Below are 26,642 nucleotides of genomic sequence, written 5' to 3' on the forward strand. Positions count from 1 at the left end.
GGTTATGTGAATCTTGGAAGGTGGTTCACTGAGATAAGTAGTAGGTGTTGAGTAAAGGCCCGAACATACTCTGGCGTAACGTACGCAGAACAGACTCCGCGGAGGTGCGCGCGGACTCAAAGCGGACGTCCGCAAGCCCTGTGCGCGCAAAGCTCAGATTTTACGACCGCGCGGACTCCGCTCCGCGCACCAGTGACTGCTCGGCATGTATTTTTCACATCGCAGGGATTTTTCACGGACATTTTTACAGGAAACTACAACGTGGAAGTGCACTCGACTATGGAAGCCCGAATGACTGCGGACATTCCTCGCAGAGTCTGCTCCGCTTATAGTACGCCCGAGTATGTTCAGGCCTTAAGTCAGCAGTCAGTTGATTGTACCTTCTCTATTAGTGGTTCAGTCAAGAACTATTTTAAGTTTGACATTTTGGGAAATAAAGTTGTTTGTAATTTTACTCTGGTCAAAAGAGAAGATTGATGGCAATTTTATATCCACTGTACATATTCAGTAAATAGATTCTTGTTTATTTAACTGATGTACAAATAAGGTGTACATATACGACACTGCTATTAAAAGCAGTTTACTTTGGAGCTCTTTTTATGCCTGATGATAGCTGTGGTTGGAGGCATCATTTTTTCGAGTTGTCCATCCCATTTGTAATGACAATATCTCAAGAGCACCATGGGGGAAATTTGTCAAATTTGGTACTAATGTCCACTTTGACTCAACAATGAGCTGATGGTGGATACGGCCAAGGTCAATGTGACCTTGCATTTGTCTCACTCTCATGAACGCAAAATCTCAAGAGCACCTTGAGGGAATTTTATTAAATTTGGAACAAATGGCTATGTTTCATAAAGCATGAACTGATCAGAATTTGGTGTTCAAGTGTCAAGGTGACTGTGTCCCTGTCTGTCTCATTCTCATGAATGCAATATCCCAAGAACACAATGAAGGAGTCTTTAGATTTGAGACAAACATCTACTTGGACTTAAAAATAAACGGATTAGATTTGAAGGTCGGGGCATCGGTAGCGTAGTGGATAGTGCTGGTACCCCATGTACAGAGGCATTGCCTCGCTGCAGCGGTTGCGGGATCGAGTCTGGCCTGCGACCCTTTGCTGCGTGTCAGTCCCTGCTCTCTCTCTCTGTCTCCCCATTTCACACACTGTCCTGTCCATTAAAGGCAAAAGTCCACAAAAAATAATCTTTAAAAAAAAAAGAAAAAAAAAAAAGATTTGAAGGTCAAGGGTCGCTGTGACCTTGCGTCTGTCATCATTTTCTGAAACGCAGTATCTCAAAAAAGCCTAGGGGGAGTTTCCTCAAATTTGGCACAAACGTCAAATTGGACTCAAGAATGATTAGAATTTGGTTGTCAAGGGTCAAGGTCACTGTGACCCTGTCCATTGCATTCTCATGAATGCAATATCCCAAGAACACCTTCAATCAATCAATCAATCAATCAATCAATCAATCAATCAATCAATCAGTTTTATTTATAAAGCCCAATATCACAAATCACAATTTGCCTCAGAGGGTTTTACAGCATACAACATCCCTCTGTCCTTATGACCCTCGCAGCGGATAAGGAAAAACTCCCCCAAAAAACCCTTTAACGGGGAAAAAACGGTAGAAACCTCAGGAAGAGCAACTGAGGAGGGATCCCTCTTCCAGGACGGACAGACGTGCAATAGATGTCGTACAGGACAGATCAACATGATAAACAGTAATCTGTATGACACAATAAGACAGAAAGAGAGACAGAGACAGAGACAGAGAGAGATGCAGGACAGACGGTAATGACAGTAGCTTACAACAACATTAGTTAAAGTAACAATATTATAATAATAATTACGGCTATTGTGGTACAGTATGTTGAAAGTATATCTTAATATCTGATAGTATACACATGTGACAATAATCATATGTGTATAATAACAGTAGAAGTATGATTAATGATAACAGCAGCAGGAGGCATCAGGCAGGACCACGGCAGCAGCACAACCACACATGTCACACTATCCAGGCACCGCTGCGAAGTTAACCTGCAAGACAGTGGAGCACAAAGGCTCCGGAGAAGAAGCCGAGTTAGTGACATGCAGTACAGCCGAGTTAGCGAGATGCAGTAACAGGACATGAGTGTTAGCATAGGAGAGAGAGAGAGAGAGAGAGAGAGAGAGAAGGTGCTCAGTGTATTATAGGAGGTCCCCCGGCAGACTAGGCCTAAGTCAGCCTAACTAGGGGCTGGTACAAGCCAAGCCTGAGCCAGCCCTAACTATAAGCTTTATCAAAGAGGAAAGTCTTAAGTCTAGTCTTAAATGTGGAGACGGTGTCTGCCTCCCAGACCCCAACAGGAAGATGATTCCACAGGAGAGGAGCCTGATAGCTGTAGGCTCTGGCTCCTGATCTACTTTTGGAGACTTTAGGGACCACGAATAACCCTGCGTTCTCGGGGGCTAATAAGGCACTATGAGCTCTCTAAGATATGACGGAACCTGACCATTTAAAGCTTTGTAAGTTAACAGTAGGATATTAAATTCAAATTCTGAATTTTACAGGGAGCCAGTGCAGAGAAGCTAAAACAGGAGAAATATGATCTTGTTTCTTAGTTCCTGTTAGTACACGTGCTGCCGCATTCTGAATTAGCTGGAGAGTTTTTAAGTACTTACTAGAGCTACCTGATAATAGAGAGTTACAGTAATCCAGCCTTGAGGTAACAAAAGCATGGACCAATTTTTCTGCATCTTTTCGGGTCAGGATAGGCCTAATTTTCGCAATATCACGCAGATGAAAAAATGCAGTCCGTGAGGTTTGTTTTAAATGAGAATTAAAAGACAAATCTTGATCAAATATTACTAATATTACTAATAAGGCGCTGAGGGAGTTTCCTCATATTTGGCACAAACTTCCACTTGAGCGCAAGAATGAACTAATTAGAGTTTGGTGGTCAAAGGTCAACATTTTTTTTGGCCATGGCTCAAGAATCCATGCTTGATTTTTAAATGATTCAGAAAAAAATATAACAAAACTACACACAAATGTCTAACAGGATATAATTATGAAGTGATGACATTTTATATCCAAAAGGTCAAAGATCAACTTCTACATGACATCATAATGTTCTGCAAAAACACTTTTCTGGCCATTACTTATTGTCATAACTCAGGACCAGAAGGGAAGACATTTGGCCAGATACTGAACTGATGAGTGTGAAGCATCTATGTTTTTACAGACATGTATTTAAAATGTAAATGCAACTTGACTGGTTCACTGAGGCATACAACCGTATGGCGGTAATTCCAGCTTGACCCACAGTAGTATCCTGTTCATGTACTGTAAGGTTCCTGTTGGATGTGAACAAATTCTGAGTGACTCCTGGATGTACTGATTAGTATCAAGTAAGCTAGTAGGACACAACATGTAAAATAGACAACTTTGTAGTCCTTGGGAGGTCTGTACTTTTTGCACTCTTTGCACTTAGTGGTTAGCATAGCTCTGTTGCTCTTAGTTCACTTGCTTCTGGTCTATGTCCTAGGAGTTAGTTAGGCGATATTTTATCAATGTTCTCATCTGATTTTGGGTAAGACAGCATTTTAAGTATAAAGTGCTCCATTTTAACAGAAAAACTAACAAACAGAAAAACTTTAAATCTGTCAATCTGATTGTAACATTACAGATACATCTGACATATGATAGCCTGACACCTCTTCCCAACATAGCGAGCAGGCAAAATCTGGTGAATGGAGCATGAAAAATTGTCCAGATACACTACAAACTTCCAGGAAGCCTACCGAGCCCTTGGTGAGCCTAAACAACAGCTTGCTGTTGCTCTGAAAATAGGTTGGAGGTGTGCGAAACTTCAGCGAAATGGAGCCAGGGCAAGCTTTTTTCAAACAAGCGACATGTCACTTTGCCTGTTTGCTAACACATGAAGCAGGTTAGGACATTTTCATTGGGAAACACAGAAACAACCTGATGTTTGCTTGCTCACTCATTCTCATCACATCCAAATCTAAAATGTTGGCCAGTATTCCCTCTAATTTAAGCTCTGTTTTCATCTCCACCAACTCCTGAGAAACATATTTCCTTTTAGCTGCTTTTCACCTGTTAGTCGCTAACTAGCACTTTTTAACAGTTTTTTTTTTTTATCAGAGGGCTTTGTTAGTCATCATGGTTTCATGTTCACCCACAACAATGACGCAAGAAGCAGTTTTATATCTATAGTACATAGCCACACAGTCATTTATCAAAAACCCCTCCTACCACTTATCTCCATCAAACTAAATTACCTTTCTCTCACATTTTAGAACGGGCTGTCTCCTCTTCACATGGCGGCACAAGGTGACCATGTTGAATGTGTCAAACACCTTCTGCAGCACAAGGCTCCTGTTGATGATGTCACGTTGGACTACTTGACAGCGTTGCATGTGGCAGCTCACTGCGGTCACTACAGAGTCACCAAACTGCTGCTGGACAAGAGGGCCAACCCCAATGCCAGGGCACTGGTATGACACCAACTTAAACAATCGTCCTGTGGAAACCAGTCATAAGATACAAGTCACAAGGACAATTTAGTCAAGCCATATGTACTGTTTAAAGACTGAGATGTCTCTGATGACTAATATCGGGTGGTTTCATTGTTCACTGTAAGTGTGTGTGCCATGTTTCTCCAACAGAACGGCTTCACTCCGCTGCACATAGCCTGTAAGAAGAACCGAGTGAAAGTGATGGAGTTGCTGGTCAAATATGGAGCCTCTATCCAGGCCATTACAGAGGTACGGCACGCACCTGAGTGAAACTGAGATCAGCATGGGTCCATGTCATTGGTTCGACAGCCCATTGGTTCGACATCCCATAAGTCCGACTGTCCGCGGTGCTGAACGGCTCAGCTTGAGGCGGAGCAGGCTCACAGCTTATGTGTTTGTCACTTTCTTTTTCATTTTAACCCACACCATGATCTTTTTCTGACTCTAACCAAGTGGTTTTTGTGCCTAAACCTAACCAGACCTTAACCACAGGGCATCATGATGATTTCGGAACGGACTTAGGAACAATGAGTTTAATATGGTCGGAACAATGGGATGTCGAACCAATGGGCTGTCGAACCAATGGGCAGTTCCCGATCAGCACACATGTTTCTCTGAACCTGTTGGGGCTACCAGATGGGTCCAGGTCTAGTTGGTAATATGTATCTGGCTTTACCTTGCAGTCTCCATTACCCACAGTACATTCTAGCAAATGCCATCATAGGCAAAAGGAGGAAGAGGAGGAACATGATTGTTTTTTACAGAATATCTCTCTTATGTAATACTGTTTAAATATAGTGAGATTCTCAACAAATATGACAAAGAGTTAGTTTCATAAAAGTTACCAACTGTAGCTGTAAGGTCAGTTTCACTGTTAATGAGTTCAAGCTTTGACTTGTAAGCAGACGAATGTGTTATGTCTTTTAACTCCCACAGCTGCAGCTGGATAGTTTAGAACATATTTGAAAGAGGTGGGAATCACCAGAGGAGCCACAATACGATATTATCATGATACGTAGGTCACGGTATGATTTTATTGCGATATGCTGAGTACGTTACTATATATTGGGTTTAAATTATTTTTAATTTTCATTCGATCTCGTAAATATTTCATTAGCAGATTAGCAGATGTACATTGGTTTCATTCGATCTCGGGAACATTTTTATGTGTACAAATATGGCCCATGCCTACCCCAGTCTCTCATCCTCCCATATGCACACACACAGAAAAAAACAAAACAAAAACAAAGCATAAATCAAAAAACAGACAAATGACAGCACACACACACACACACACACACACACACACACACACACAAGAAAAAAAAAATAATAATGATAATGAATACCAATACATGCACAGTGACAAATTAGATGTACTTATGAATCATGTTTTTCTAATTGAGTATATAGTAGATACCAATGGTCATGGAATAAGTAGCCCGACTAAATGTTGGTGACAGTTCATTTTTCCATAAGAGAAGTATTTGATGATCAACAGTCTACATTTCTTTGATTCTAAATGACTGTTAGTTATGTCGTTTAATAAATAAACACATGGGGATAACTCAAATTCTTGTTTTAAAACTGATTTTGTAAATTAATAAATCATGTTCCAAAAATCCTTAAGTTTGTCACATTGCCAGAACATATGCAAGAATGTTCCTTCTTGAGTTTTGTATCTTGGGCAATTTGGTGAGTTTTCTTTGGAAATTTTTATGCATTTTTATAGGAGTAAGATAGAATTTATGAATAAATTTAAAATTAGTTTCTTTAATCTTATTACTTGTAAATGGAAAGAATATTCTATCACAGATGTTTTTCCAAGCGTTTTCATCTAATCTCATCGCCAGATCTGTCTCCCAGCTCTTTTATAGGGCGGGGAAAACTGCTTGACCACCGTTAATTAACGTATCATATAATTCACTAATTTGGCCTTTAATTGTGGATGAGGTAGTTAATTTCTCTTCCAATTCAGTCAGTTCAAAGTTCAGCTTTTTTTCTTTAATAAGTGAACGTATAATACTCTGAATTTGCATATATTTTAAGAAACCCGAATTAGGGATGTTAAATTCCACTCTTAACTCCTGAAATGCTTTTAATTGCCTGTTTTTGTGAAACAGGTCTTTAAGTTATGATAGATTGGGTTATATTACCTTTTCTTACAGCTGCAAAGTATTTCTCCAAAGGAAAACTTTGTCAACATCAGTTTTACCTCAAAAGATAAAGTTTTCAGTCTGTTCATCTGAGTTCAAAAATTGTTATTGTAGCAAAATGTGATGCAAAGCAGACACAGCTGTGTCAGTGAAAAAAGTCACATTCCTGGGTTCCTGTGTTTTTAGCATAACAAAAGCCTTGGTTTTCAACAACGCTGTATGGACACAGATCTTTGCATATTAAGTAGATGATGGACTGTGTTATTTTCTTAGCTCTCTCAGATGAAGATGGTAATTTTGTCATGCTAAATGCGTCCACTGTTGGTTGTTTTTTTCGCCACAGTGGGTTTAGCGATAGCTTGGCCTTCAGCTAACGCTATCTCTGGATGGTGGAGTGTGAGGTGAGCCCTCATGTTCGTAGTATTCCTAAAGTATTTTATTCTCATATTTTCAGACACTGCTTGCAAATCACGTATCATATCTAAGTCCTCCTTTCCATCTGTTTTAAAAAATCCAAAATAAGTCGAGATGTTTGATTAAATTGCCGACGGCACATGTCTGGGATCTGTCTCCGGTGCCTCCATCTTTGTTTTGATGAACTTCCTCTCAAATGCTGCTGACCTCATTGTGAAAAAAAACATCAGTACCATCTAGTGGGCCGAAAAAGCAATTGATTTTATTATTCTAGTACCAAAAGTTGTGATAAAATGTGTATTTGCAAAAATTAATTATAATCAAAGATTGATATTTGGTATCCCTTTATTGAAAAAATATCGCCACGCAAAATATCGGGATACTATGCTGTATCGATTTTTTTACCCCCACCCCTATTACTTGACAATGGTACTGCAGTTGAAAACCCAGTGCTTGTGCTCTTGTGCAGTTACGTTTAGGTGAGGCTGATGTCACAGTAAAAGTGAAGGAGAAATCAATCAACTGTTGTACAGCCTGTTTTAAATAACAGAATATATGGAGCTGTTTCATTAATAGCATGATAGTTGGCACAATAATAAGATTAATGTGATTAATGGGAAATAGATGAAAAGATTATGGTTTGGCTAATTATAAATTGTCTAATCTGATCAAAGATATTCTTCATTCATTCATTTATTCATTCATCTTCGCTGTTTTCATAATAACTAAACAGCACAGAAGGTTACATTAGAGCAGACTAACTGATCCCACAATTGAGAAATTCCAGCCTATACCTGCTCTAATACTACTGTTTAGCATATTAGCACAAATTTGATGAGCTCTCTTTGAGTAACAAATACACATCCAACATGACTGATTTGGTATCCTGTTGTTTCTCTTTTGCTTCTGTTTCTGTGTTCAGTCTGGTTTGACTCCCATCCACGTAGCAGCCTTCATGGGTCACCTGAACATTGTCCTGCTGCTGCTGCAGAACGGAGCCTCGCCCGATGTCAGCAATATTGTGAGTGATGGGAAGCAAGCCAATCACACAGACAGGGAAAGTCATTTGCAATGTATTTATTTTTAAATGAGAAAAGTGTCTGAAAATAGCACAGTGAGTACTCAGCTAACTATTTCAACTGAAATATGTGCACATTTCAGTGGAATATTTTGTGTATTGACTGCGCTGACCCATGTGTTGCCATGTGTTGTGTGCACAGCGTGGAGAGACAGCGTTACACATGGCAGCCAGGGCAGGTCAGGTGGAGGTGGTCAGATGTCTGTTGAGGAATGGCGCCATGGTGGATGCCAGGGCAAGGGTGAGACTGCTGTTATGTATGATGGCACACAAGAGAACACTTTGTACATAAGTGTTTTTCCACCATGCAGAGTATGTGTTTTCATTCTTAGTCTACTGTGTTGTCTTCAGGAGGACCAGACTCCCCTCCACATTGCATCCCGTCTGGGAAAAACAGAGATTGTGCAACTGCTACTGCAACACATGGCCCATCCTGATGCTGCCACAACCAACGGCTACACCCCCCTCCACATCTCAGCCAGGGAGGGTCAAGTGGAGACAGCCTCTGTCCTGCTGGAGGCCGGAGCTTCACACTCACTGGCCACCAAGGTGGGTTGAGGAGACATGGTCAAAAGAATCAAAGGCGGTCCTGACTCCCAGCCATGAGGGGAATACACTAAATGGGAAAATCCATATCAGTCTTAAGGAGTAAGGACATGGTTAGCCTAGTTTAACATGAATGAGGTGAAAAAAAGCTAGTCTGGCTCTGTCTAAAGTTAAACAAAAAAATATGTCTACCAATCATGCGGCAACTTCTGGAGCTGTAAAATGAAACCAACATGGAAGTGTCAAAAACTGCAGTTCCACTAAGTGGCCACTTGAGGCATGTCAAAATGCTTAACTGTGTAGCAGAAATAAACATGTTTACAGCCCGGTACAAAAAAATAGTTTAGGTCTCTATAGTTAATTTCCCCCTCCATGACACCTGTACAGTGGTGAATTTTTTTATGTAACTCACCCATTTAATGGTAATGGTAATGGACCTGCATTTGTATAGCGCCTTTCTAGTCATCCAACCACTCAAAGCTCTTTTTACACTACAAGTAGTCTCTATATACAGACTCTACATTCAGTGAATGTAGCCTAGTCCGAGTCCAAGTTTGAGCCGGCTGCAGTTGTTGCCAGGTTAAATGGTCCGTGCGGTGAACTAACGAGGCGGAACATAATTGGCGTCACTGCAAACTCTGAATCCATTGCAATGGTTCACAGCATATTATATATAAACGGAAGTTGGAAACGGAAATTCGCCTTCTCCGCCCAAATCAAACCGGAATGCCAAAAAATTGGGGGTCTGCTCACAGAGCCTGTATTGCCATCTGCTGGAAGTCAGACGCCGAATACGGCCGATGGGTTCCGAGAATGCACTCCAAGTCACTGTCACCCATTCACACACACATCCATACCCTGGTGGACGAGGCTACCATACAGGGGGCCACCTGCCACTCAGTTTTTAACACACTCACATACCAGTGGAAGCATCACTGGGAGCAATCTGGGGTTCACTAACTTAATCCAGGATACTTCAACATGCAGACTGGAGGAGCTGGGGATTGAACTGCTGATCTTCCAATTGGTGGACAACCCGCTCTACCTCTGAGCCACAGCTGCCCCAAATGTTATTAAGGCTTAAAGTTATGCATAATTTAGGGTGTGGCTGCTTTGAGTGACAGGTTGTTCCCGCATGTTGACAAGTCATTACGACGATGACAGTGTTGGATAACTTAGGTTAAGCTAAGTTATCCAACACTCCACACTGGCATCAGAGTCCTGCATGGGTCCATTTTTGAAAACCTGCACCTGTCAATACCTGTAAAGCTCAGTACCAGAACTGACCTGTTACCCATCATTATGTCTAAGTCAAAGCTGCACCCATCCGCACCCGTTAATAAAAGTCTTGCAACCCGACCCACACCTGTGAATAAACACACACAGGCCACAGTCGCTCCATTAAAGCTGGGGTCTCTGTTGTTGATTTACAAATCCAACGGACAGCCAGGTTAGGAAACATTTTATCATTCTCCTTTCACCACCATAAAATCTCAAAAGGATCCTCCTTGGGTGTCTTAAACTCGATGTAGGCTGTCACCTTACTCTTGGACTGCAAAGTTTCATGGCTGGAGTCCTCCATGTCAGTGATGAATGTGATGACGCGGTCAAAGGTTCGACTTGTGTCATCGACTTTCAAAATAAAAAGAATTTCAGCTTGATAATAGTGATTTAGGTGTCAAAATATTACGTATATACTGCACATCCTTTTCATCTGTCTTATTCTAAAAAATAAAAATAGATTTTTGTGCTGCCCACCCACATGCAGTTCATTTTTACCCATGCCTGTATCCATGAATTTATATACTTATTTTTATCTGTAACACAGCATTTTGCGGGTTACCTGTTGGGTACCTGACCTGGTGCAGGACTCTGATTGGTGTAACCCCAGATTCAGTATAGGCGTAGCTGTAGCGGTTGCTATTTCAGTGTGCTTTCAGTTCATGAAAGTTAATTGTAATGTTTTGGTTGCCTAAAAAGTATTAGCATTAGCATTATTACAGTTAACCAGTCTGGCGATGGCCAGTGTACTTAACTTGAGGCTTCAAATCCATAAAGTTATAATAATAGCTAGATAACAGATCCAAAGATGGCGCCTATTCATTTCAATAAAGTTTTTTGCCTTGTGCATACACCAATAAAAGTTTCTAGCCTCTGGGTTTACTTTCCCGGTATGCTGCCCACTGAATATGTGCAGTAGTGTTTTTCCTGCTGACCCCGCCCACAAGTTCCCACTCCTCTCATAGACTTTACATTGTGATGATGTCACAGATTTTTAAATCGCTTTTCTCTGTTCAAGAAAAGTTTTCCAAATGTTTAACCACCATGGATCAAAAAATCATAATAGAAAGAGTCATAATTGATCTTGTTGTTTGAGGTGTCCTGCCAACAGTTTTACAGGTGTCTCTTTGATTCCGGTGGTTTATAGACCCTTTGACTGTTAGTTAACAGTATGACGTTTTTGGTGGGCAGGGCTTAGCTAGAGGCATAAATACTCTTTACAGATATTAGCTAGCACTAACTAGCAAGGTCTGTTGGGTTTTTGTTCGACAATGGAGGAAGATGAGGCGTGTGGTGTATTCAGAAATACTCATTCCGATTGCCAGAGCACACTCCAAAACAAAATGGACTGTTCGTAAATTCGGAGTGCTGCTGGAATGCACAGTCAGTTATCCAGAGCACCACACTCTCCAAGTGGCAGGGCGCTCAATAGGCACCCTGTCTGGGGAGACGGAGCAGCAGAGCGCCAGGTGGAGTGAATGTGTGATTATCTTAACCGTTCATTAATTCATATAGAAATACATTAATGGGGATTTTTTTGCAGCAATACTGCGAGTGGCCACTAGGAAAACTTGGCTGCAAGGCTGAGCAGCATTCCAGAGGGTCTGTTCAAATTGGGATTCCATTAACCAATGGGTGACGTCACGGTTACTACATCCATTATTTGATGCTAGCAACACCTTTAAAGCTCCCTGACTCAGGTTGTATTTTGTTTAATAAGCGCACAAACAGAAATGTACTAACAACAGTCTTTGGTTTGAGGGGGAACTGCATGCTGGGAATATTTCCTCACTTTGAACAGAGCCATGCAAGCTGTTCCTCCCTGTCTTAAGTATGTATGCTGAGCAGGGCTATGTTTATTGCCCATGAATCCAACCTTTCATTTGTGAGAATGAGTGAAAATATTGTGTTCTCCTCTCAAATGTTACATATAATCTTTCTTTAACCACAGGAACAAATTATGGTTTCAAGAAGAATATGAGCACCATTCCAAATGCAGTGACCCTTTAGTTGGTAATGTTTATCTAATAGGGAACTGCTAGCCATCAGATGTCAATAACTGCTAATCCTCTTTAAAAAACATGCATTTTGGTCATTTTCTTTCTGGTCTGCTTCTTGGTGTGGTGTTTTAATACCACCCAAGCTGAAATGGCATTTATTGCTGTGGAAAATCTGGTTACCACAACACTAATGGATAGACATTACAGTATGTACTGTAACAGATAAGAGTAGGGGTAAGAATTGGTTATGTGCTTTATAAATACAAACAATTTCTACAACAAAATCTGCTGAAATTAATGCAGCTAAATTAATCTTAATATCTTATCAGCATGGAACAAATGTGCAGTAACAACTATTTGTAGTACATGATGTACAGATGAAGGAATAAGCTGTAGGTGCTACAAGTGCTGATCCCATGGTGCCCTCAGACAAAGAGGATACAGTGTTACTGTATGTACAGGTCTCTGTCTGTCTGACCCACTTATGGTGAATGATTGATGAGACTGAAAAGCCTTCTTCTGAACACAGTCAAGTGATTTATCATCATCACTGTGGAGCTGCACAGGCAACATCTTTACTTTACATCCAGGACAGGACAGATTAGTCCTTTAATGTATTCATACACTATTAAGGGGGAGACAAAGCACTTCCTGGTGGAGTGTGTTAGTCAGGGTTGAGCGGCTCTTCTCTCTCCCACCCCTGATGTCTCTCTCCTGGTTTCTCTCTGGGGATGAAGGGTGTAGCTGTTGCTATAGAAACCAAATTAAGAAAAGTTGTTGTCATGCAAGGGTAACACCCCATCCATGCGAGCATGTTCATGATAGTCATTTTCCTTAAATTGCTTCAACTATTGCTCTCCACATCTCACTTTAATGAGACCCTCTCCCCTCTCCTCCATCCATCCCCTTTCAGGATTATTTTTTCTTCTTTTATCTAATCGTGCATTGCATCATGTTTAATCTGAGGTTTGTCAAACAAAGGATTGCTCCAACCATGGAAGGGCTGGGCCATAAACAATCTGGTCATGTGGTTTCTGTCAGCTGCAGTCTCTTTCTTTATTTTGAAGTAGTTTAAGTGCCCCCTCTGCTGGTTTTATAATGAAAGTTAAATTATTTTGGTTTATGGTTACCTACAGTTGCATCAGCATGTCAGCCAGCTGAGAGTTCTTTATTGTTATATATCACAACAGTCCATTAGGCCTCAGATGTTCTTATCTGACAAGATTTTGTCCCAGGAACCCTTAAAGGGACAGTCCACCCGAAAATCAAAAGTACATATTCCTCTTACCTGTAATACTATTTATCAGTCTAAATAGTTTTGGTGTGAGTTGCTTAGTGTTGGAGATATCAGCTGCACAGATGTATGCCTTCTTTCCAATATCATGGAACTAGATGGCACACGGCTTGTGGTGCTCAAAGTGCCAAAAAATACATTTGAACAATTCAAAGAAAGAAAATAGTTCCTACATGAAACTAGTGTTGCACGGTATACCGGTACTAAAATAGTACCGCGGTACTAGAATATTCCAAACGGTACTATACTGCATTTGGAAAAGACCGGTACTTTGAAACTGATTCAATTCATTAATTTAGTTAATTTATTTTACTCATTTATGCACACAAACACCTTTCTTCTTCCTATTGGAGCACAGATTGCACAAGTGGTGTGTATGACAACACCTGTATCAACATCCACCGCTGGCGCACTTGAAAAAAGACAAGAGAAAGTCTGCCTCGCAAAGGGAGACAACACAAGGCAACACAAACTTGGTGGAACATTTGAGTTACCAAACCGTGACGTCTGTACCGAGGTACTTACTGAACCATGATTTTTTTGGTACCGTTACACCCCTACTATTTATTGTTCTAAAGGTTTGTATCCAAAAGGACTTTTCCTTAGGAAAAGTACCGAAGAGTATCGAAAAGTATCGAAATTCATATTGGTATTGGTACCGAAACAAAGATTTTGGTATCGTGACAACACTACTTGAAACTGCTCACAACAAGGTCTTTGGATTATCTTGAGTAACCGGCTCCTGATTTCTGGAAACAGACATTGCTGTTGAGTGGTGGTTTAAGCACCACAAGCAAGGTGCTATCTAGTTTCATTATATTGGAGATATCTACAAGACTCTAAAACTCAATCCAAAACCATCTAGATTGATAAATAGTACTACAGGACTGAAGTTGGCCTAAGTTAAGGTGTGTCTAGATATCTTGACATTACTGTCTTTAAACACATTTTTTGTCTCTCCTTTGTGGCTGTTTCTCTCCACAGAAAGGTTTTACTCCCCTGCATGTGGCCTCCAAGTATGGAAGCCTAGATGTAGCCAAACTTCTGCTGCAGCGTCGTGCCCCACCTGATTTTGCTGGGAAGGTATGCATCCAAGATAAAAACATTCTGACTATATCTTTATAGTTTTTAGTGTACAGTATGATCTATCATGTCCACCCTTTGAATGATATGGTGAAGTCCGAATCCTGTATGTTATTTGTAAAAAGTTTTAAAATCTAAAACGTGTTGCTATTTTTCTTTATTGAGGTTAAGGTGACCACAGTAGCCCTGGTAAGCCTAGTTTGAATAAAGCCATTGCTTCATTTGGATTAACTATGATTTATTTCAGAAAACATTAAACAGATAACAGATGCCTTTTACATAAAATTCATATTTTTTTTTCATTGAATATGTAGTTCTTTGCAACATAATAAGGAGCCAGTCAGTGAAGCTTCCAGCTTTTGCTGTCTAACATAACTCTTATTCATCTCAACCTGCAGACTTGTGCTTTTCAACACATTCTCTTAACTGTGTGTGTTAGTGTGTGTGGTGTTAATGGCTTGTTGCTGCACTAACTGCTGTTTAATCCATGTGCACTCACCGTCCATACCTTACAGAATGGCCTCACCCCACTCCATGTTGCAGCACATTATGATAACCAGAAGGTGGCGCTCCTGCTTTTGGACAAAGGAGCGTCCCCTCACACCATGGCCAAGGTGAGAGTCCTCAGCCAACTGTGCCAGGGCTGAACATAAGTGGGCAAAAGGGGAAAGCTTTCTGGGGCCCGGCTGCTTTAAACAACAAAAATAAACATAGTGTTTCTTTAAAATGAAGCCTGTTTGCTAATGAAAAGACCTCTCCTTAATTTGGTGTAAGCCTTTTTTGGTATGCAGTTGTTGTGGAAAAAAAAAATGAATAGCCAACATAGCGAATTCCCTGCTATGTCAGGACCTGCACTGAAATCAGGTCCTGGAAGAAGAAAAGAGGGACTGAAAAGGGCTTTAAACCCCAATAATAATGTAATGAACACATTTTTCCAGTCAACTCAGAAAGCTGCCTCCAGACAGGCTGACAAGGCAAATGAAAGCCAGGAGGCTAACATTACAGCTAACATTTCTATCCATGGGCTAGGGTAGTGTATATATTAAGTAGAAGAGAAAGAGAGCATGTGCATGTGCATGTGTTGACAAGAGTAAAGCAAATTTGTGTAGAGATAATGGGAAGATGGAGTGGAAGATTAATTGTCAAGTCAAGATATTACAAGTAGTGGACAGTTACGTTATAAGGTACAACATGTTTTTTTGTTGTTGTTTTTTTAGATGTGGTTCTAAAATTAGCCTTAAACTGGCATCCCTTTTTCTCAGTCATCGTAACTGAGTCACATCTGATCACACAGCCATCATAAACATACAGTTGGAACTGTCAGAAATCTTTCCAATGGTAGCAGTGGAAAAGATGAAATCTACTAAGAAAGGTCTCTTATGTTGCATTGGTGTTTTACCTCATGATAAAACATTAAAGCTTAGTGAGTTGTGCCACTTGACAGCAGATGGGACAATAGCTAGCTGAAGTCAGGAACTGTCATAAAGCCACAGCTCCCGTCTAATGTTAAAATCATATATTGCATTCAAACGGATAGCACATTCTAGCGCCTCACTGTTTCAAATGCGTATTGCAACAGTGGTAGCCGCTGTGTACCAAAAAGCTATGATAATATTGATGTAACCATGTCATCCGATACTTCATGGAGTATTCATTCAGGCTCCTACACAGACACACCTGACGCAAGTTGACAAACCCCCTCCTCACCATGCTGGCTGTGTTTACAACGTAGGACTGTTGGGGCGGGTGTAAATCGAAACAAACCAATCCCTTCTTGTCTTTTGACAACTGACAAGTGGCTCAACCTCACACACCTCATCCCTCTCCTCGCATCACTGCGCTGCTGACAGAGGTGCTGGCCGCCGACAGAGGCTAACAGCTGTTAGTGTGATTGCATTACCTTTCTCCTTTCCACCTGGGAAAGGCTACCCTGATGTAAAACCTCGTTTTTTGAATTCGCTGGTCACGTTGCCCTTTTGATTCCCTTTTGCGCTTTCTTGGCGACGAGGATTCCGTCTCCCGTGACGCTGCATATGCATGATCCTGCATTATGCTCAAAGAGTGGGACTTTGTTAAGCTGCAGTAGTGCTGGGGTAGTGACGAAGCGCCTCTTGCTCCTCTCCTTCGGCTTTTCAGTCACGCAGCGCTGGCCTGGCTCTCAACCAAAACGCTGAAGGCGGGGCTGTATGTCCCTTGCTGGCGGACGTATTCTCAAGATGGCGAAACATTATGGAACCCCGCCAGACGACTTACCCGCACAATGTACAAACAAATCCGAAATTCTCCTTTTACGAGAATAAGTCAGATTATTGGTGGAGGTAATGTGACACCAATGATGACATATTTATGAATGCAGACATCAGTTTTTGCTAATTAACAACTGAAAATGTTACACAATGTCCCTTTAAGGTGCATGTAAAATAGTCTTATTTAAAATCAGATAATGTCAGGTAATGTCAATAATTGTCTTTTTTTATCATAGACACCTCAAACCAACTATATTTTAATTTTGGCCTCCTCTGAAAACCAGTTGTCTAGAAAAAAGTCCTGAAAAATGTCCCAATGGGCAATTCTGACTCCTTCACTGTTAAAGGGTCCTTCCCCAGCAAGTAAAAAGGCGATTGCAAAATACTGCCCCCAGAAAAACTGTCCCACCTCTAAACATTTTGTCAATATTGCTAAACACTTACATCTTCTAGAACAGATGGCCTATTCCATACCTATTATTGTATGTACCATGTGTGACATCCTACTTTAAATTAGGAAAATTTGCCTTGACTTTTTAATAGGGCTGTCAAGCAATTAAAAAAATGAATCTAATTAGTAACCTGCTCTGTGACTAATTAATCTCAATAATATAAATCATCAACTTTTGCTGTGAAAGTATTTTTAAAAATTCACTTCAAATGAATTTTGGCACAAACAGAGTGGATATGGAAAATTAAGGGTCAACTTGCTGGGAACGAATAGCACTTATGTTAGTAGATTCAGGAAATGACTGGAAATTCATTTTGAAATAATATACTTTTTAATCTTTGGGCTTGGGAGAAGCTATCAAGTATTTTCAAGTCATAGGCTCCAGTCTAAGTGAAGCCACAAGTCACTGGTGTTAAAGTCTTTTTTTTTATTTTGTTAAGTCAAGTGTGAAGTCATCAAATTTGTGACTTGAGTCTGACTCGAGTCCACACATCTGCTAATGGATAACTTAGAGTGAAATCAAGGCTGTTCATGTTAATTCCCAAGAAACATATAAGTGTATGAGGTGTTCATCTGCCAACAAGTCAACAACAAGCAGTCAGAGTTACCAGTCAGCAGTGACAGCAGTTTCTCTCCTGATTCAGAATGGCTACACTCCTCTCCACATTGCCGCTAAGAAGAACCAGATGGAAATCGCCACAGTGCTGCTGCAGTATGGAGCTGAGACCAACATCCTGACTAAACAGGGCGTCACTCCGCTCCATCTGGCCTCCCAGGAGGGCCACGCAGACATGGCTGCCCTGCTTATCAGCAAGGGAGCCCAAGTCAATGTGCAAACCAAGGTACTGCAGAAACCTGCATTGGATTTTAGTCATACATCAATAAATCATCAACACAATTAAGTTTAAATATCTTTAATTGCCCTATTATTATTTAGGGTAAAGAAATCTTAACCAAAGGACAACATACAGTGTATCTATTTACAGTGTCAAATTATCTGCAGTAATTTATTTGACAAGACAGAATGGACAGAATGTGTCTGAATTGGTGGAACATACTAAGGGCTGTGTGTGTGTTCTTCCTGCAGAGTGGCCTGACTGCCCTCCATCTGGCAGCCCAGGAGGATAAAGTGGCTGTTGCAGAGATTCTAGCCAGGAACGGAGCCAACCTCGACCAGCAGACCAAAGTATGAACAATCATTTTGTTTATTTTACCGCATCATTCTCTGCACCCTCTCATGCCAAGATATTATCAATGGGGTGCCGTTTGTAAAGTGGCTCACACTGAAATTAACAGCAACATTTTGCTACATTTAGCTAACATTTGTTGCACCAATGTAGTGTGTTTATTTTGAAACAGACTGTAAATTTCCTGTGAAAATGGAAGACAATGTATGTGACAGGCTGAAGTTGACACAACGTCCCAGGGTACCTTGCACCTCATACCTCAGTGTGGAAGGTCCATGACCAAATGTGGATATGTCACAAGGTCGGAGTGAGAAGGTGTTGATTTTTGTGTTACTGATAATCGGTAAAACAGATTTGCTGTTGTTTTGCAGTTGGGATACACCCCGCTAATTGTAGCATGTCACTATGGAAACGCCAAGATGGTCAACTTCCTGCTTCAGAATGGAGCCAGTGTCAACGCCAAGACCAAGGTACTGAAACTAAAGTAAAGCGCACAGAAAGTCATTGTTGTTTGAACTCCACATTTTTAACATTTAATATTAATTAATGCTATCATTGTATTCTGTAATTTTTATTTCTTTTTATGATTATTTTTGGGCTTTTTTGCCTCTATTGTATAGGACAGAGTGAAAGGGGGTGAGAGATAGAGAGCAGGGGGTGACATGCAGAAATGGTTGCAAGTCGGAGTCAAACCTGCGACTGCTGCAGCGAGGCATCGCCTCTGTACATGGGGTGCCAGCACTATCCACTACACTACCGACGCCCCTGTAATTTTTATTTCTAACATGCTGCTTTTACTGTTGCATCAGTGAGAGAGTTTTCTCATAAGGTCATACGATCTTTTAACATCATAATTAATGTTATCATGACATCTTTTCCTCCAAATTAAATGACTCTGTTTTGATAAGAAACTTTTGTTACTAATACAGGCTTTAATACATCTTTTTATGTCATACTAAGGCAGTGGTTCTCATCCTTTTTTGTGTCAGGGGCCCCTAAATTTATATACATTAGGTCATGGACCCAGTTAAATAATGTTCTGCTTGAGGGACCTTCATTTGAAAAGATTTTGGTTGTTAATTATGATTCAGACCAGAATTCTATAGTTGTCAACTGCAGTTGGTGTTATGGGTTTTAACCAAGAGTGTGGTTTTTTGTTTTTGTATTTGTTGTGTTTTTTTTTGTTGTTGTTGTTTTTTATCCTCCCCAAGAAATCTGAGCATCAAACACTTTATTTCCTGCATTCTGGTGATTTTTAATGCAACAATTTGAGCCTTTTGTGCGTAAAATGATAGAGGAAATGTCATGGTCCTTCCTGCTTCAACTATTCATATTTGCTTCATCTTCTTTCCTTTTATGGCAAGTTGCAACCTGTTGCATCTATGGGTCGCATTCTCACTTATTTATTTACTTAAGCCCTTTGCTCCTCTAGGGAGCATAGGCCATTGACAAATGTCTTCATTTCACTCAATTGTTGGCAGTTTGCTCTAGATCTCCCCAGTTCAATCAATCAGTCAACCAATTTTATTTATAAAGCCCGATACCAGGAATCACAATTTGCCTCAGAGGGCTTTACAGCATATGACATCCCTCTGTCCTTTGGACCCTCACAGCAGATAAGGACAAGCTCCCCAGAAAAAACCCTTTAACGGGGGGAAAAATGGTAAAAACCTCAGGAAGAGCAACTGAGGAGGGATCCCTCTTACAGGACGGTCAGACGTGCAATAGATGTCGTACAGAACAGATCAACATAATAGATTTACAGTATTCCATATGACAAAATGAGACATAAAGAGAGGCAAAGAGAGATGCAGGACAGACAGTAATGACAGTAGCTTACAACAACATTAATTTAAGTAATGATATTATAATAATAATTACGGCTATTGTGGTACAATATGTTGTAAGTGTATGATAGTATATGTATGTGACAATAATATGTGTATAATAACAGTAAAAGTATGACTAATGATAACAGCAGCAGGAGGAGGCATCTGGCAGGACCACGGCAGCAGCACAACCACGTCACACAATGCAGGCACAGCTGGCATACGAGGTAACCTGCCAGAGAGTGGAGCACAAAGGCTCCGGGGAAGAAGCCGAGTTAGCGGGATGTAGTAACAGGACATGAATGTAAGCAAAGGAGAGAGAGAGAAGAAGCGAAGGTACTCGGTGTATTATAGGAGGTCCCCCAGCAGACTAGGCCTATGTCAGCCTAACTAGGGGCTGGTCCAAAACAAGCCTGAGCCAGCCCTAACTATAAGCTTTATCAAAAAGGAAAGTCTTAAGTCTAGTCTTAAATGTGGAGGCGGTGTCTGCGTCCCGGACTGAAACAGGGAGATGATTCCACAGAAGAGGTGCTTGATAGCTGAAGGCTCTGGCTCCTGTTCTACTTTTGGAGACTTTAGGGACCAAGAGTAACCCTGCATTCTCAGAGCAGCGCAGTGTTCTGGTGGGATAATAGGGCACTATGAGCTCTCTAAGATATGATGGAGCTTGACCATTCAGAACTTTGTAAGTTAGGAGAAGGATTTTAAATTCATTTCTGGATTTTGAAGAGAGCAAGTGCAGAGAAGCTAAAACAGGAGAAATATGATTTTGGTTCTTAGGTCTTGTCAGTACTCGTGCTGCTGCATTCTGGATTAGCTGGAGAGTTTTCAAAGACTTATTAGAGCTACCTGATAATAGGGAATTACAGTAATCCAACCTAGAGGTAACAAAAGCGTGGACCAATTATTCTGCATCTTTTTTGGGCAGGATAGGCCTAATTTCTGCAATGTTACACAGATGAAGAAAAGGCAGTCTGTGAGGTCTGTCCTAGACGTTTCATTCTGGACACCTCTCCTCTAGCTGTTCTTGGGGAAACCTCTCTTCCTTGTTCCATGTGGGTTCCATTTCAGGGCTTGTCAGGTGATGTTTGTGGCACCTTTTCAGAGGGTGTGTCCAATCCAACTCTACTTTCTCCTTAGAATTTGTGAGTCAGTGGGATCCTGTTTTGTTCTTTTCCACAGGTCTGCATTGCATACTTTGTCTCTCCACAAGATGTCTAGTATTCTCCTGAGGCAGGTGTTCATGAAAGTTTGTTTGCTTGTTTGTTGTGTGTTTTGTTGTTCTCCATGTCTGTGATCCATACAGCAACACCTGCTTTACATTGGAATCAAAAATGCCTATTTTGGTGTTGATTGATCTGTATTTTGAGCTCCAGATCTTTCTGAGTATGTTAAACAATACCTTAGCCTTATTGATTCTACTTTTTATGTCGGCCTCTGTCCCTCTGCCGATGTCCACAACACTGCCCAAGTATGTGAACTCTTCCACCTCCACTAGGGCCTTCTTGTGTATGATAATAGAGTTGCTGGTTTTGGAGTGCAACTTCATGACCTGTGTCTTTGCTGTCAGACCAAGTTTTGACGCAGCTTGTAAGAGTCATTTGTATCTGTGTGTGTTTAAGGATAGCTATCTTGTCTGCGAAGTCAAGGTCATCCAGCTGCTCCTGCATTGTCCACTGGATCCCAAGTTCTCTTCCTTAGAGTTGTTTCCTACAGTTGTCTTTTTTCATCTCTTGGACTGCAACTTTGCCATCATGGAGAGGCCTTCATACTCCGGTGACCCTAAGAGCTATGCCGGAGGGGGTTTTTATACCCCGGAATGTTCAACCAAACCAGACAGGTCAAGGGCGAGGAGGCAGACAAATGCAGTGCCCAGTCCTCCATGTTGAGGTTTGGGAGAGGGATAGACTACCCCCACTCCCAATCAAAACACCAAATCGTCGCATTCTAGCAGTTTGTCAAAATAAAAATACTATTAGTACTTTAGTGTTTTTGCTGGTGGGCATATATGCACATGGTCTAAACATGAGGGGGATGTGTCCCTGGCTTACCCAAAAAAATCTATGCTATGCTTATGACTCTTGCTTGGGCACTTAAATTGAGGTCACTTTCATAATGAAATAAATAGTGAAAATTAATTTCACATTTTTCTAGGGACCCCTGGAACTCCCTCAAGGACCCCTAGTGGTTCCCCAACCCCTGGTTGAGAACCATGCACTAAAAATGCTGTCAATACTACACAACACCAGTGCATCTAGTAAAAACTTGTAATTATAACTTAATCCCAACTTTTTTTGTTAAAACTATATTGTGGAAGTGGGTACTATAAACAGACAACTTAGAAAATGTTGTTGTTATAATGACAGCCGCACCACTCATCAGAGACTAGCATCACTCATTTAGCCAGTGTTATTTTATTTCACCATGAGCAGTTTTATATCAGTTGCCTGTATGTTAAAGATCCTTTAGAATCAAAGCAAAAGAGAAATAATAAATTTACTTAATCAATTTGTACTTTCTAAATTTTTATCTTCTGTGTTCTTTTCATTCCAGAATGGATACACTCCCCTTCACCAGGCAGCCCAGCAAGGAAACACACACATCATTAATGTACTGCTGCAAAGCGGTGCCAAGCCCAATGCCATCACTGTGGTACGTAAATCAAAACAAAAACACAAACATACACTTCACTATACATAGACACACATCACCTTCACTGTGTTTTTCTTGTCCAGAATGGAAACACTGCCCTGGGGATTGCTCGGAGGTTGGGCTACATTTCTGTGGTGGACACACTGAGGGTCGTCACTGAGGAGATCATTACCACCACAACGGTACCTCACACACACACCTGCAACTCCTCAAATAAGTTCTTATAATCTACCATTATAGATTATTGCACTTATGTTACCAAACATATAAATCCCTGTAGATCCTAGTGAGCACTGTTTCAGAGCAAAAGTGTAACAGAAGAATAACACATTATCCCACTTACAAATGAAAAGTGTCATTCATAAGCAATAAAACCAACTTGGCCTCACTCCCGTCTCGTTAAATAGCAAACCTTGGTCAGAGGGCGTTGAGGTACCCTTTAGCGGTAGTATGAGATGCACTGGGCGGCAGCAACTGTTGCAGCGAGAAAGTCTAAATATAGCTGGTGGGAGCTGAGATAGATGTGTGTGTAGGCCACTGTCTGTGTTCTGTCTGACAGCATAGGTCAATCAGGTTATTTTAATAACAACATAGGCTGCTAGTATACCAAGCTGGTGACTTATGTCACATGACGTTACATTTTAATATTGATAATGTAATAAATAAATAAACAAACTTAAGTTAAGCCAAATCATGATGGGTTTTTTTCTAAGCCTAACCATTAGCTTTTGTTGCCTAAACCTGAGGAAATAAACCTAATAACAAAGTTCTTATGTCTCCCCACCAGCGATAGCCATGGTAGGAGGCTTTATGCTTTTGGGTTGTCCGTCCGTCCATATGTATGTCCGTCCCATACTTGTGAACATGATATCTCAAGAACGCCTGAGGGGAATTTCTTCAAAGTTGGCACAAATGTCCAATTGGACTCAACGATAAACTGACTAGATTTTGGTAGTCATAGATCAAAGGTCAAGGTCACTGTGACCTTGTTTGTCTTTTTCTCATGAGCGCAATATCTCAAGAGTGCCTTGAGGGAATTTCTTCAAATTTAGCACAAACGTTCTCTGTGATTCAACGATGAACTTGATTAAGTGTTGGTGGTCATAGTTCAAATGGAGGTTAGGTTTAGGCAATAAAAGTCGCTGTGGTTAGGTTTAAGAAAAGAAACATGTTGAGGATGTACCTATGACTCAAAGTTCACGATAGATCCAAACATGTGACTCTGGGCGAAAGTTTGTTTTTAGTGACCCATTCACCACCCCAACCCCATCCTTACAAGCACTTGGGACTGCTTCCTAGTTTACTGCTGTCAGCGTGATCACATGATCAAAGCCTTTCAAAATGCGTGGGATATACAAAATAAAAAAAAATTGTGAATACAGCCTGCAATTGATTTTTGCTTTACATTTCCGTATAACTTAAAACTAAGAACTCATATTTTGAGTTACTTAATTTAGAATTACTTTACAATGCCATACAAACCCTTAGAGTGTAAGCTTGAAATCTCTCTTTTAGAATTTGCTATTTCTATTATTCTATATTTATATTTTGTCCATGTATTTATATCAGTGAGGGTAAATATTAGCAACACCTCTTAGTATAATGCAGTGTAGTGTTCAACTTCAGCACAAAATTAGAGCCCCCAAAATGAAAACACAGTTGAGTCAACTGCTCTCTATAACTGTTTCAACTAACACTGAACATTACAAACTTCAAGTAGGGAGAATTATTGCAGCACTGTTGTCTCATACTACATTGGTTTCAGCTAGGTTTAACTGACAAACAGGAAAGTGAGTTTATGGTGCGATGTAGAATTAATAGTTTCCATTTCCTCCCATGCTGCCAGACGGTGACAGAGAAACACAAGCTGAACGTGCCAGAGACCATGACTGAAGTGCTGGATGTCTCCGATGAAGAGGGTGAGTCATGGTGTCAGTATAACACACAGTGTAGCCTTGAGTTTGTCATCAAATGAGACAGTTTCCCTCGTGACTATAGTGAACATGTTTCTATTACTGCTAGTACGAAACTTCTACTCATGTGTAAACTGACCATTGAAGTCTGCCTCATTCTGCTTCAGAATGAAGCATTCTGCTTCATCAAAGCAGAGCTAAAGGTAGAGTGAATATTGGATTTGTGAAGTGCCAAAGAGCACAGCTCCAGATATATTCACTTACTCCATGTCTGATAGATGTGTTAATAGTAGGGGTTTAACGGTTCGCAAAATTCACGACTCAGTTCGATATGTTACAGTGGTGTCATGGTTCGGTATGTTTTCAAAATAGCAAAACAGACATACCAGAGAAATTTCCTTGATTTTTAAATTTTTAAAGATATGAAAACAAACATAATTCAGGCTTTTGTTATTTGTACAAAGCAAGAATATCTGTATGGCTGAAATTGGCTGGTTAAAGTTTAGGTAAAGCAAAATTAGTGATTTATTTATGAACACATTATACATGTTAGAAAATATTTGTTGAAAATGTGAAAAGCCTTGTGCTTGTGTGTTTGTGTCGACTGCAATCATAAATCATAATAGCGATGAATGAGAGACTGTGGACAGAGCGGATTGAAATATTCTACGTGCTGATCACATGTATTGATAAAGTATTGGCTCGGCTGGCAGAGGTTTTATTGCACTTACTCACAGTAACAAGCGTAGTTGTCATTAATTAGAGTAATCTTGAAGTTAAATTCCCTTCATCTGCACTACCGCCTCTCTGCTGTTGAGTTTGTGTGTCTGTGTGTGTGTGCGCGCTGTTAGGGGTGACATGCAGAGAGCAGGAGATAGGGCTGCAGAATGATGCTGAAACCGAAACTTTAAAAAGTAACACAGATAATGGCGGAGCTTACTGTTATTACGGTGTTGATTAAACTTGCCTTGGATTGTTTAATACCGGGTCTCGGTACCGATCCCTGCCCGGGCGTTTGATGAAGTCACCTGGTTGGCCGGTGATAGATTGGTGTCAAACTGTCGTTACAGCCCGTCCGAGCAGTTCATGCCAGGCTCGAATCAAACCCCCCACTGGCGATGTACGCATCGTCTCATTTGATGTTGCTCAATAAGAATCCAGACTGTCATAGCATTATTTTTTTCACAGTAGACCCAGGTGTCAAAGCCGTGTTGACAGGAAAGAGGCAGAGGAGAAAACCGCAAAATCACCTGGGGCAGTGTGGGCGGGGCATCAAGGCCACTGTGGCCTTAGGGCAGATATTTTTTTCAAGGGCACAGGGCCAAATTGGGAGAGCCATGGCCCTCGTGGCCCTCATGAAATTCCTGCCCTGTACTTAACTAAAAGTTTTGAGTAAACCAGCCAAAAAATAATAACTTTTTTACCTCAGAACAACTTTATGTTTCCCATCTCTAATATATCTCATGGTGCAAAATTTCTTTTCCCACAACATTAACTGTAACCCATTAGAGCCATTGTGACATATAAACATTAATTACTGAGTAATGGGTAAGGTGAGTGATTTAGAACACATTTAAACACAGTTTTCTTCAGCTTATAGCCTTAAACACATTGTCTTATGGCATGCTGGGAAACTCCACCCATTTAGCCCCAACATGCCACAACATGTTAAGTGCACAATAATAGTGTTGTTCGTTGGCCTTAAACTAATTAGGCGAAATCGGTTTTATACATTATAGTCAAATTAACTCAAAACTCAAAAATTGTTGACTTAACATAAAATACTGTGACAAGCTCAAAAGGGATGAGTTTTTGTGTCAAGTGAACATAAAGTTTTGACAAAAAAGGCTACTGTGTAGATTTTCAATTAAAATCTGTATCATGAATGGACTGGGGTTTTACAGTGCACTTTGGTTAGCTGTTCTGTGGTGTGCTTGCTACTCATGTTAGCTGTGTCAGTACAGCTACAGTACAGCTAAAAAGCATT

The 26,642-nt window shown here is 40.7% G+C and overlaps 1 protein-coding gene across 2 annotated transcripts in view; it reads left to right on the forward strand.

Annotated features, from left to right (window-relative positions):
• The window catches only part of ank2b (ankyrin 2b, neuronal), a 207,712-nt gene that overhangs the window by 96,553 nt on the left and 84,517 nt on the right, over positions 1–26,642 (forward strand). For both annotated transcript variants that reach the window (XM_049568799.1, XM_049568800.1), the window contains 13 exons: positions 4,307–4,504; positions 4,676–4,774; positions 8,018–8,116; positions 8,316–8,414; positions 8,525–8,722; positions 14,279–14,377; positions 14,893–14,991; positions 17,719–17,916; positions 18,162–18,260; positions 18,633–18,731; positions 22,644–22,742; positions 22,826–22,924; positions 24,589–24,661. In XM_049568799.1, the coding sequence (XP_049424756.1) occupies positions 4,307–4,504; positions 4,676–4,774; positions 8,018–8,116; positions 8,316–8,414; positions 8,525–8,722; positions 14,279–14,377; positions 14,893–14,991; positions 17,719–17,916; positions 18,162–18,260; positions 18,633–18,731; positions 22,644–22,742; positions 22,826–22,924; positions 24,589–24,661 (1,558 nt within the window). The remainder of the gene's footprint in view (positions 1–4,306; positions 4,505–4,675; positions 4,775–8,017; positions 8,117–8,315; positions 8,415–8,524; positions 8,723–14,278; positions 14,378–14,892; positions 14,992–17,718; positions 17,917–18,161; positions 18,261–18,632; positions 18,732–22,643; positions 22,743–22,825; positions 22,925–24,588; positions 24,662–26,642) is intronic.

Source organism: Epinephelus fuscoguttatus, linkage group LG23, assembly GCF_011397635.1.
Source record: "Epinephelus fuscoguttatus linkage group LG23, E.fuscoguttatus.final_Chr_v1".
NCBI classification, from domain to species: domain Eukaryota; kingdom Metazoa; phylum Chordata; class Actinopteri; order Perciformes; family Serranidae; genus Epinephelus; species Epinephelus fuscoguttatus.